Source organism: Oryx dammah, unplaced genomic scaffold, assembly GCF_014754425.2.
Source record: "Oryx dammah isolate SB20612 unplaced genomic scaffold, SCBI_Odam_1.1 HiC_scaffold_17, whole genome shotgun sequence".
Taxonomy (NCBI): domain Eukaryota; kingdom Metazoa; phylum Chordata; class Mammalia; order Artiodactyla; family Bovidae; genus Oryx; species Oryx dammah.
This window is the reverse complement of record NW_024070201.1, coordinates 56,420,727-56,433,348: the sequence shown is the minus strand read 5'-3', so window position 1 is coordinate 56,433,348 and position 12,622 is coordinate 56,420,727. Positions and strand designations below refer to the sequence as shown.

The 12,622-nt window shown below is 33.6% G+C and overlaps 1 protein-coding gene across 1 annotated transcript in view; it reads left to right on the top strand.

The window, feature by feature from the left end:
- KIF18A (kinesin family member 18A) overlaps positions 1-11,918 on the top strand; it is an 81,570-nt gene extending 69,652 nt beyond the window's left edge. Inside the window, exons 14-17 of the mRNA XM_040257758.1 lie at positions 2,001-2,436; positions 3,177-3,284; positions 8,462-8,571; positions 11,274-11,918. Coding sequence (XP_040113692.1) covers positions 2,001-2,436; positions 3,177-3,284; positions 8,462-8,571; positions 11,274-11,356 — 737 coding nt within the window. The 3' untranslated portion in view covers positions 11,357-11,918. The remainder of the gene's footprint in view (positions 1-2,000; positions 2,437-3,176; positions 3,285-8,461; positions 8,572-11,273) is intronic.
- The last annotated feature ends 704 nt before the right edge of the window (positions 11,919-12,622 follow it).

Here is a 12,622-nt window from a genome sequence, read left to right as displayed (position 1 = left end):
TGTATAGTTTGTTTCTGTTTAAAAATTACTAAACATTTTTAATCAGGAAAATGGCATGATCAGAATTATGTTTTAACTAAGGCAAGATTGGTGAAGGTTGGGAAATGCAAGGAAAAAGTAAAAATCTAGTTATTTGGGACTCAGGTGATTGAGAAAGTAGTGGCAAGAGGTTACGCAGAATAAGAGTGTATAGCCATAAAAAAAAGAATGAAGTAATGCCATTTGCAGCAACATGGATGGACCTTGCAATTATATACTAAGTGAAGTAAATCAGAGGAAGACAAATAATATATACTATCACTTGAATGTTGAATATAAAAAACGATACGTATTTATAATCATTATATCTTCTTGGATTGAGGCCTTGATCATTACGTAGTGTTCTTCCTTGTCTCTTGTAATCATTGTTTATTTTAAAGTCTGTTTTATCTGATACAAGTATTGCTACTCCTGCTTTCTTTTGATTTCTATTTGCATGGAATATCTTGTTCCAGCCTTTCACTTTCAGTTTGTATGTGTCCCTAGGCCTGAAGTGAGTCTCTTATAGACAGCATATTTAAGAGTCTTATTTTTGTATACAGTCAGCCAGTCTGTGTCTTTTGGTTGGAGCATTTAACCCATTTACACTTAAGGTAACTATTGTTAAGGATGGCTCAGTGGGTAAAGAATCAGCCTGCAATACAGGAGATGCAGGAGATGCAGGTTCAGTCCCTGGATCGGGAAGAGCCCCTGGAGGAGGGCATGGCAGCTCATTCCAGTATTCTTGCCTCGAGAATCCCAGGGACAGAGGAGCCTGATGGGCTTCGTAGCTCATTAGGCTGCAGAGAGTCTGACACAACTGAAGCAACTGAGCACACACACGCAATCCTGTTACCAAAACCTTTATTGTTTGGGGTTTGTTTTTATAAGACTTTTCTTTCTCTTTTGTCTCCCATCTAGAGAAGTTTCTTTTGCATTTGTTGTTAACGCTGGATTGGTGATGCTGAATTCTCTTAATTTTTGCTTTATCTGTAAAGCTTTTGATTTCTTCATCAAACCTGAATGAGATCCTTGCTGGGTAGAGTAATCTTGGTTATCAGTTTCTTCCTCTTATCACTTTATAGTATATCCTGCCATTCCCTTCTGGCCTGCAGTTTCTGCTGAAAGATCAGCTGTTAGCCTTATGGGGGTTCCCTTGTATGTTATTTTTTGCTTTGCCCTTGCTGCCTTTAATCTTTGTGTTTAATTTTTGTTAGTTTGAGTATTATGTGTCTTAGCATATTTTTCTATGGGTATATCCTGCTTGGGACTCTCTGGGCTTCCTAGACTTGGATGGCTATTTCCTTTCCCATGTTAGGAAAGTTTTCTACTATAATCTCTTCAGATAGGTTCTCATACCCTTTCTTGTTCTTTTCTTCTCTGGGACCCCTGTATTTCGAATGTTGGTCCACTTAATGTTGTCCTAGAGTCTATAAGACTGTCTTCATTTCTTTTCATTCTTTTTTCTTTATTCTAATCTGCTTTAGTTATTTCCATCTTTCTGTCTTCCAGTTCACTTATCTGTTCTTCACCCTCACTGATTCTGCTATTGGTTCCCTCTAACATATTTTTTATTTCTGTTATTGTGTTGTTTGTTGCTGACTGTCCAGAACAGAAACAGGTTCACAGACATAGAAAAAAACCTTATGGACTTAGAAGGTCAAGTACTGATCCGTAGAGAAATGTATACATTTACTGGAGTTTGTTGTCATAATTGCCCAGTATCTCAAGATAGCTGTATTTATAAATTCATATTGATATTGCTATTTAGTGCTTTTTTCTGTTTTAGAATTGCTTTATAATGAGTTTATTGACATTATTAGCAATATCTTTTTTCTTTCTGACTTATTTTCTTTTAAATTTTTATTAATTTAACATAAAATATGCTTATTATTAGGGTTTTTTTCTTCTTTTAACTGATAAGGTTATTAGAAAACTATTTAGGCAACATTATTGAGCTTCTTTTTAATTTTGTTGAACAGGCACATCTCCAGGTGAATCTAATCTGCTTAAAATTCCTTCACAAAAAAGAACCCGAAGAAAATTAATGCCTTCTCCCTTGAACATAAAACATACCCAAACGTCTGTAGAGTCTGAAAATACACAGCTTAATGATTCCCTCAGCAAAGACCTTCAGCCCATTGTGTATACTCCAGAAAATTGTAGAAAAACTTATCAAAATCCATCTACAGGGACCTTATTAAAACCGTTACATACTACCAGTTTTCAGACCATCAGCTCAAATATAAACAGTGATAATTCTTTGAAAACGTTGCATGAAGTAGATATCCCTCTCAGCATGAGAAAAGAACATGGACAGGAGGATTTAAAGTCTACATTTCTTATATGTGAAGATACCAGCAGCTTGGAAAGTGAACTACCTGAACAAGAATCCCTACCAAACAACATTTTGCAAAGGTACAAAGGGGTATTTGCCAATTCTTCTTTATTTATATAGCCTTTAAACTATTGGCTTTCTTTTTGCTCTGTAGCTGTATTTAAGATCTATTTCATAGATGAAGTATGCTATCTTGATTACAAAAGTCAGTGTTTTACCTTCATTAAATCTCATTTGTCATTCTAAATATTAATCCACTAACACAATATTGTGAAGTCTTTAATTTTGAAGCTTAAGTTGATTGGCCCTCATTAGGCTAGAGAAAACCTTAAGATATATTTATTTTGTTCTTCATACTTCAGCATTAGATGTTACAAACTATCAATGGTGGATTATCAAGTGTTTATTATTATTCATTAATATCTTCACTAAAAGAAATACCACAGTTTCTATTGATATTAACAAGCCTCTCAGCTTGCTCTGAAATAGTCATAAATATAAGGTATGGTTGACTACATGTCATCCAAGCAAAAACATATCCTTCTCACTTAATCTGTATATTCATAGTTATTCTAACTATGGGAAGAATGATACCTTCACTTTTCTATGCTGTGGGGGTGCAGAAATCTCTTGATGTCCATCTGTGGTATAAAAAAAGAGAAAAGAAAACCTCAGGCAATCAAGGAAAGGTTATAGTATTGAACAGTGTTTTCCTTTATCAGTTAATGCAAGGTGCTGTTCAAATTATGGGAGTATATGCCCCATTTTTTCTCCATAGTACAAATCAAAATTACTCTGTTTTTCATTATTTAATATACAGGCTTGCCCCTTCTTCAATCTCAACCAAACATCCTCTGCCTATACCAAGCGTAGAACCATCCTACATGGCAATGACTGCTGCTGCCAGAAGGAAACGGAAACTAGTAAGGTACATTTAAATATAAACTGTTTTGATCTTTGTGTGTATGTAAGATCATCTTTACACATTGTTTCCTACAGCTCTTTTTATTAAAATTAGACTGTCAATTCACATGTGAGCATACATATAATAAGTTGCTCTGAATGTGGCACTACTTTTATATTATCAAAGATCTTGATAAAGCCCAAATATTTCACTTGATATTTGCATAAGATGTTCCATGTTTCAGATTATTTAAAATAAATTTAAACATCTTCTGGCCTTCAAAAAAGTTATTTAATTTTAAGTTTTTTCTGTTGACAACTTTTACTCATTTGGTATTTTTCCCTTTAGACATTACTGAATTTCTTCAGTCCTAAAATTATAATGTTTTAATGGATTTTGATATCTGGTTAAAATGTGATAAGTGAATAAACTTTTGTTTCTGGCTATGACATTGTAGCTTATATCAGACCTGGCTTTCCATCAGGAGCAATTATAAAAGCTAATGAAATTCAACCAGTAGCTGATTGAAAGCCCTGGGGACCAACCAACACAGCCAGGACTTAGGAGTCTAAGATCCCAGAAAAATGGAAAACAACTTGTGGAGAACTGGACTTTCTCTGCCTCTTTTTTCCATTTAGTATTTGCATCAGACTCCTCAATTCATGGCATCAAATATAGAGGTCAAGCAGAAAATGGAAGCCTAGTGCTATCAGCACCTCTCTGAGCTAAGGAAGCAAAATTATCCTGTGTAACTTTTGCCTACAGCATATTCACCAGTTTCTAAACTCCATGGAATAAAAGACCAAGAAACCAAGCTAAAAGTGGCTACCAAAAGGCTAAAGTAATAAACAAGGTTTTGATCTTTTCATGGGGCCAGGATACAAAAATTATCATTTAGGGATCATCATGAGAAGAAGCCCCGTTAAACACCCAGGGTGTTATTTGAAATCTTTGAAGGCCTATGCTCTAGGTAGGAGTAGGGCAAACTGGAAATAGACTGGTTCTTGAAAACCTGAAACAGATCTAGCCAGTTGAATTCCTTCTCTGCCCACTTGCCAGAAGAAAATTTATCATCTCTGAAGAATATATGATCTCCAGCCTCTCCAGTTTTTCATATGCAGTGTTTACCACTTAAGCAAAAGTTACCAAATATGCCAGGAGACAGGACAAAATGACTGAAAATCAAGAGAAAAAAACAGAGAAGCAGTAATGAAGATACTGAAATTATCAGATAGGGACTTAAATTTAGTTGTGATTAAGTTCAATAAAACAGATGATAATTTCCCAGAGAACTGGGTTCTATTAAAAGGAATCAAATGGATATTCTAGAGCTGAAAAATAGAATTTACTGACATTGCAACACAGTAAATCAATTTAACAAATTAGGTATGGCAGAAGAAAGTTTAGTGAACTTTCATTAAAGAAAGATAGGTTTCATTAAAGAAGATAGGTTAATAAAAAGATGTCCAAACTAATGTACAAAAGAATAAAAAGATTAAAATACAGAGAAGAGCAAAAAAGAGATCTATGGTACACAGACCTAGCATGTATGCATTTTGAGTCCCAGAAAAAAATGAGAAAAAAAAATGTAAAAACAAAAATAAACAAAATAAAACTAGTATTTGAAATGATGCTAGCTAATAATGTTCCAAACTGACCAAAGATAAGAGAACATAGGCTCAAGAAGCACTGCAGACTGCAGGCGGCATTAATACAAAGCAACATACCCAGGTAAATAGCAGTAAAGCAGCTAAAAATTAAAGACAGGGAAAAATATCTTAAATATATTGTTATATGACATGAAGTTCATTATATATTCTTTATATCCTAGAACACTGAATTCAATGAAAAGATATAGTGAGTGGTTAAATTGTAAAATGGATCTGATTTGCTTTAACTCTTTTTCTTTAGTATGTGATTATGGAAAGAAGAGTATACAATCTTAAGATAACTCTTTTTTTTAAGTTTCCTTTTTTCCACTGTGGACCTGTTATCATCTGGGCTAGTGTTAACAAATTTACAAATAGCCTATTTATTTGTGCCACATAGAGTGTGATCTCATAGTTGCATCCAACATCTGTTCTTTCTTCTCCAGAATACAGTAGAGTCTTGGAATGTTTATGTTTAAATTTCGTGGATTGATTTTTCCTGAATGTCTCTGATTATCCATGACAGTTACAATCTTGTATTTTGCTATGTCACTAATTTGAATTGTGCAATTTGTTATATATAGGAATCAATCATTTACTGAGCCTAGCTAACCACCATCATCTGTTTTATCCATCTTCTCACTAATTTTTATTATGTCAGTCATGTTATTCTTTTCATTAATTAGTGCTGGAGACTTGACTTTTTCTTCACTGGTAACATGCCCTGCTGTTTTAACTCAAATCTAACAAAAGTTTATAGCTAAGAATAACTTAAATGCAAACATAGACATTATCAAAATGAAATGATTTTTCAAGAAATATCCAGGTATATAAATGGTGTATTTGGAGTGGGTTTAGATAAATTAAAGAGCTTCCACACAAACATCTAATATTGTGAAATAATATTAAAGGACAAATAAAGTAAGATTTCTCATAGCCTATTAATTGCTCTGGTACATTCCCTCTGGTACCAATAATTAGATCCTGCCATTAACTAAGGTTAAAAGAGATTAATGTTAGAAATGTACATAATTACTTTTTTAAAAAATCTTCCTTTCCCCCTATTAAACCTACATGAGCTTGAGAGTAATAAACTCTGGTATTTTCCACTTAGCAATTTTATGTACATATTTAGATGTGTGTATATATCATTATGGTTTTTAAAAATAAAGAATGGCTCCATGTGTATAGTTATTTATTTATCTATTTTGTCAGTTTTTCTTTCAAAAAAAAAACACAAAACATTATCATCCAGAAGCACTGGATATTCCAAAAACCTACCAGACTGAATTTTTTAGTAGTACTTAAATTGAGAATATCAGATATGTAATAATTTCCATTTCTTAATCATTCTAACAGACTATTTTAACTAACTGAATCAATTTGCCAAATATACAAATAAAATACCTATGTAAATTTTTACTTATAAATTATATTTATTAATTTGAGGTTTTGTTTGCTTTATGTCTGGTTGGTTACTTGGTTTTTTGTTTGTTCCACTGTCTTTCTTGGCACTCAAAATGGTCTCACATGTGCATACATTTTTGGTTTTGAAAAAAGTCTGTGATTACAATTAGAAATTATCTCAGCTGAAAGAATATGAGATGCATTACATTTATTAAGCAGAAATATTCTACCTATGTACAAAAATAAAGAGCTAATCTTTTATTGATAGTTATGGAAATATATTTGGCACACAACTAGAATATTCTTTAGGTTTCTTCTCAAGATAGTCTTTAAAATAATTTGAATTTGTACCCATAACAATTTTAGATCTTTTTATCTTATGATCTAAAATCTTACAGAAATTTATAACAAATATTTCATTAGTTGACTAAATCCTAAAAATACTTAAATGTTTTACTTTTATATAAATATATAACTTATTTTATTAGGCTTTGATTTCATTCCTAGAAATGTGAGTTTTACTCAAGTAAAACCCTGATTTTCAAGTAAAAACAAAAGGCCTAGAACTAGCCAAAGTAAAGAATCATACCATAAAATCATTAAGACAACTTTAACATAAATTGTTTGGAAAAACAAACTTTATCAAAAGTAACCAATGACACTGATCTTTATACTTGAAGAAATAAAAAATCACCAAATGACCAAAAAAGAATTTGATTTTATAAATGTGTATGTTTATATATATATATATATATAAAATCAAAAATGTGTGCTTTAGTATCCAAAATGGATTTATAGTAATTTAGTTTATTTGGTAACATTTAGGAATAGAAAATTTCTACAACTGAATTTAGTTTGATAACGCAGGTACTTCTCTATAACCATTTTGGGAAGGCATTATTTGCATTATTAAACAGAGTTGGTAAATCACCATTATGAACACTGTGATCATTTCTCTAACAGGCTCTAAAAAATTTAGATACACAGGCTGACTTATTTTTCCCAGTATTCACTGAGTCTATACCTATCTTTCTTTACTAGCATATTAAATTGCCATTTCTGACTATTTTGAATGACCATATAACTAACCCATATTCTGCTGTTCCACAGACATAAACCCACATCACTTTCCCACGTGGTTAGGATTCCCAGAACAAGTTGTTGCCATAAGGAAAAGTCTCTAATTGTTAATCCAACAATCAAATTAGTATAAACTTGTAAAATGGTATAGAATATGTTGACTTGCAAGAAATTTTCCTAAAATTAGCTTATTTGAATTAGTGTAGAAAGAGATCTTCCACTTTGACCTCCAACGCTGCCTGCTGAAACTTGACCTCCATAGGACTGGGAAGGGTTGGATCGCTGTTTTTCAGGACCCAGATTAAACTCATCCCATCCACAGAATCTTCCCTTTTTCTTTCTTCTTCTGAACTCAGGAACCTACAGCATTGAAAACCTGCCAGACTGTTTTTTACTCTGTCTTGTATTATTTTATGTGTCTTATTTTTCCCCCACCCCACCATATATCTATTATGTAAATTTTCAGGACATGGGTTGTTTATGCCCTATTCACTTGTGTATTTTGTGACATGAAGCCACAGTAGGTGCTCAGTAATTTGTCAACTCAGATTAAGATAGAAATTTGATCTGTTAATAGCATGAGACTGATATTCTTTTCATTTCACTTTGTATAATTGCAATAATCAGAGAGAGATACTCAGTTATTATCATGCTTTGATTTAAAAACAAGGTTTCCAAACAGTCTCACTTGTTTATATCCCCCAGATTAGAGGTATTATAATCTGAGTTTAGTGTTTCACCTCTTGGAGTGAGCTCCTTATCTCTACACTTTGAATAACGGTGTTTGCATGCAGTTCAACATAGCACCCTGAAATGTTCTGTTAAAGAATTGTGACATACACCTCTAATCATAATCTCTGATTTGAATACACATTAAAACACACACAGCCAAATTCTCCTATGGGCCAAAAATTTACTTAGTATCTCCAGTCACTTCTATGGGATTTTACAACATAATATTTAGTATTTCACTTTTTCTTTAATCATAATTGTACGTAGAATATGTATTTGAACTTAGAGATACAAAAGATTGCTTTACTAAAATAAAAAAATTTTCCCCTGAAGCTCTGCATCAAATACTTCATTAACTGCTGAGTTAAATTCTGGATCTGCCAAGCGTGTTCATCAAGATAATTCAAGTGATAAGCACTTACAAGAAAACAGACCAACTATGGGTATGTCTCAGCTCTTATTCTGATATTTAATAAATGGTTAACTAACATGTATAAACTTCACATATTTTTACAGTGCTTTCATAAGAATCTCCTTTTATATACTCATCACCTTTATTACATAGTGAGTGGTTACCCCTGATATAGATAAGAAAACTTAAGACACAAAATAGAAAACACACTTACCCAAGACCACAAAGAGATTTCTTGATGGAGCCAGAACTCAGAACTGGGTCTCCTGACTCTACATTCTGTACCCTTTTGGTTATAGAAACTGCCTTATATTGCAGAAGGGTGGGTAATTAATTTAACTAATATTTGATATAATTAGCTATATTACTTAATAGGTTTACAGATAAACTATATCTGTAAATGTATCTGAAATTTTTCTCTTTGCCTATTATTTTTAGTAATTTAGCCTCTGACTCATTTGTGCAGTTATTGGGAGATTCAAGTCTTTATCTGGTTGTAATCATATTTTAACTCCTGTTAGCAAGTTGAAAAGAATGCTGATGGCAGTGACTGTGCTTGTGTTGTGCTCAATTGTGTCCAACTCTTTGCAACCACATCTGGTGACAACATCCCCTCAGTTGCTTATGGAGGTGACATGAGTCCATGGTAACAAAGCATCTTCATGAAACTAGAGTATATAGTGTCCATCAGTTCCTAGGCCTTTGTGTCCTGACCCATTTTTCTGACATTATAGTTCCTAAGACTTCAATTAGGAAGTATTTATTTACTACATTCTCACTATGTGCTAGGTTCTGTGATGAATATAGAGATCATTAAGACTCAATTTGGTTCTTCCCTAAAGGAACTTATAATTATAGTACTTGGAATTTTTAAAGGGAGTTCATGAGATAGTGATTATACTGAGAATAACATGAAAACTATTATTACTTTTTTTCTTGTCAACACTTTTTCATTGGAGTAATATAAAATTTCTCAATAGCGTTGTCAGGCTGCATTGATAAATCATTACTTCTTGTGGTGGCCACAAGAAGTTCCTTAAGTTCAGTGGAAATGTCTTTCATGCAAATTTAAAAATCAGTGAAGTCCTGAAAAGAAAAATTTACTGTGACTATTTGATTTAGCATGCCATATTTAGTAATGTTTAATAGTGTGTATATGCAGGTGGTGTAGATATGTATAGTCCCTTTGGTCTCCCAAAAAAATTCTCCAGGAAGTCATAATTCTACAACTAAATAATAAATTTATGATAATTGTCAAATAATAGAGATCTGGGTTTCCTAATATGCTTATTTTCTAAGAATACTATAAAATGCATCAAGTATCTTATGCGTAAAGAGAGAAGAGAGAACAGTAGGAGAGAATACTAAACTACAGTACTTGCCAAAGGGGAAATAATCATGTCTTATTTAAGAATAACAGAGCCCTTAGAAAAGGGTATTAAAGTGAAGGTCCCTGGTAGTCAGACGGTAAAGAATCTGCCTGCATTACAGGAGACTCAGTTTCAGTCCCTGGATCAGGAAGATCCCCTGGAAAAGGGAATGGCAACCCACTTCAGTATTCTTGCCTGGAAAACCCCATGGGCAGAGGAGCCTGGCAGGTTATAGTCCATGGGGTTGCAAAGAGTCAGACATGACTGAGCAACTAACACAACTTCAAGTGGTTTATGTGGGCTTCCCAGGTAATGCTAGTGGTAAAGAATCCACCTGCTAATGCAGGTAACCCAGGTTCCATCCCCCTAGTCGAGAAGATTCCCTGGAATAGGAAGAGGCGACCCACTTCAGTATCCTTGCCTGGAAAATTCCATGGACAGAGGAGCCTGGTGTGCTTCAGCCCATGGGGTCACAAAGAGTTGGACGTGACTGAGCACACCCACACATACTGAATGGTTTATGTCCATTAGGATATCCAAGTGAAAATTCCCAAATACACATTAGGAATTACTAAAGAAGTAAGAGAGAACCAGGGCTGCCTTCCTTAGAATCTATGCAACTGACTTCTCCAACTAACATAGTACCAAGACAAAAAAAAAAGGAAGCATCAGTGAAAATGACCTTAATTCTGTTTACTGAGCCTTGAGAGAATCAAGAAGTGTTGAAAGAATATGTGCCCCTAAAACTAAAACCTAATGTGACCAAGAAAATGACTGAGTGATTAGTCAGACCTATAAAGAAGTCAGTGCCCTCCAGTTGTAACAACACTACATTGGGTAGAGAATCATTGTGAACACTGATAAAGAGCCAGAAGAGGGGCATAGAGAAATGGAACCCATTTGTGAGGTAGCAGTGGAAGGAAAAAGGACTATGGGATCAGGATCAGCACACTAAGAAGTGCTGATTCCAGTGATACTTCTAAGTTGGAAAAATACAGAAGTTTCAAAGTCCAGGGAAGTAATCCAAAGAATGAAAAAAAAATTTGATGGTGCACAAAAGAAAGGGAACTATGCTCATAGAAGTAGTCTCTCCTAGTTCAAAAAGAAGTAAAATGTGAGAGTTTTTTCACTGACTTCACTTGCTGACTTTGGGGAATGGGCGGGGCATATGTTACCTCTGCACTAAAACTTCAGTCTATAATATAGAGAAATCTATTTCTACTTTCAAGCCAAAGTATTAATGTTCCTTTGTTGGTGTTATACTTTAAATCATTAATTACCAGCTGTGAAGTTTAGTGAATGGTGAAAATTCTTTTTGAATTATACTTTACAATATTTATATATCTCTCTATTTCTTCTCTAGACTATAAAAGAAATATCCATAAAATAAAGCCGAGCATGGTTAGAAAGTTTGGAAGAAGTATTTCAAAAGGAAACCTAAGATAAGCCTCTTCGAAATCAAGGGGAAAAAAATCGAGGAGTCTGCTTTTAAAAGAGTTTTTCGCCAGGACCCTTTCAGGAACTTGTTTAAACTCTGAAAGAAGACCATCTTAAAAACTTGGTGTACTCAAATACCTTTAGCAAGCAGAAAATGAAATTCCTTTTGTTTTGTGCTTTTGTATTCTAAGCAAATATAAAATTTCAAGAGAAAAGGTATGTTTTGCATTTCTAAAATATTTGCTTCCCTTTAAAATTCCTGAGTCAGTGTGGTGGCAGCTCAGTTTTACTATGCTGCAAGTTGATTAGAACATTTTAGAAAATAATAGAGTTAAATTTCCCTTACTGGTTTTTTAAACTGAGAATTTAGGAGTGATAAAATTATGACCCAGGATTTATTTGGTCTGACATTGTTTTAATCATATATCTGACCTTTCTTTCCAAACGTATTTAGATGTACAAATGTACATATATGTGCCGATAAAGCTGTTGTAAATATTATTTAAATAGTGTTCATTAATAAAATACTAATATTGTCTCTTGCTACTTGATATATTAAATATGTAAACTTGATCATGCCTCCTTTTCTGTCTCATGACTGACTACCCCTTGCGTGCGTGTGTGCCTGAGTGGTTTGCATGCCCTTCTCCCAGGGATCTTCCCTTACACACCTTAAACTACTACTTTTCATAAACTGTCAATTTTGTATATTTGTATTTCAAATTAGTCCAAGATAAGTGGCACTAGAACCAAGTCTGAGAATAATCTATAGGTTTCTTAATGATAATGAGAACATGTTTTAATCATTTTTTCTGTGATAGGAAGTACATGGAGCTGCAACTTAATCTTATGTCCTTGTTCACCTGCCTTGTTTGGCCTGTTTATCTTCTGATTACAAGTATTTGGTTAAATGCACTTTTAATTTCATATGGCTTAGGAACTGTCCCATCTAAGCAAACAGCCATTTAACAATCAGCTGCATATTTTAGGCCTTTTAGTTGTTGATCATGTTTTTCAAATCAAAATCTAGTTGGAAGAGTGTGAGATGGAATAATGATCTTTGAAGTTTCTTCCCACTGTGACCGGTATAATTCCATATTCATCAAAGTGCACACAGGATGTATTGTAGGGAGAACAAACATAGACAATTTTTGTTTTCCCTTTGTCATTAGGACTTTGATTGTGTTGCCTATTTATCAGTTGCATTGGCCTCTTTATTATTCCTTTCCATTTTTCTAAGGTAATTATAAGGTTTCAAAAGAAATCTTTTTACCA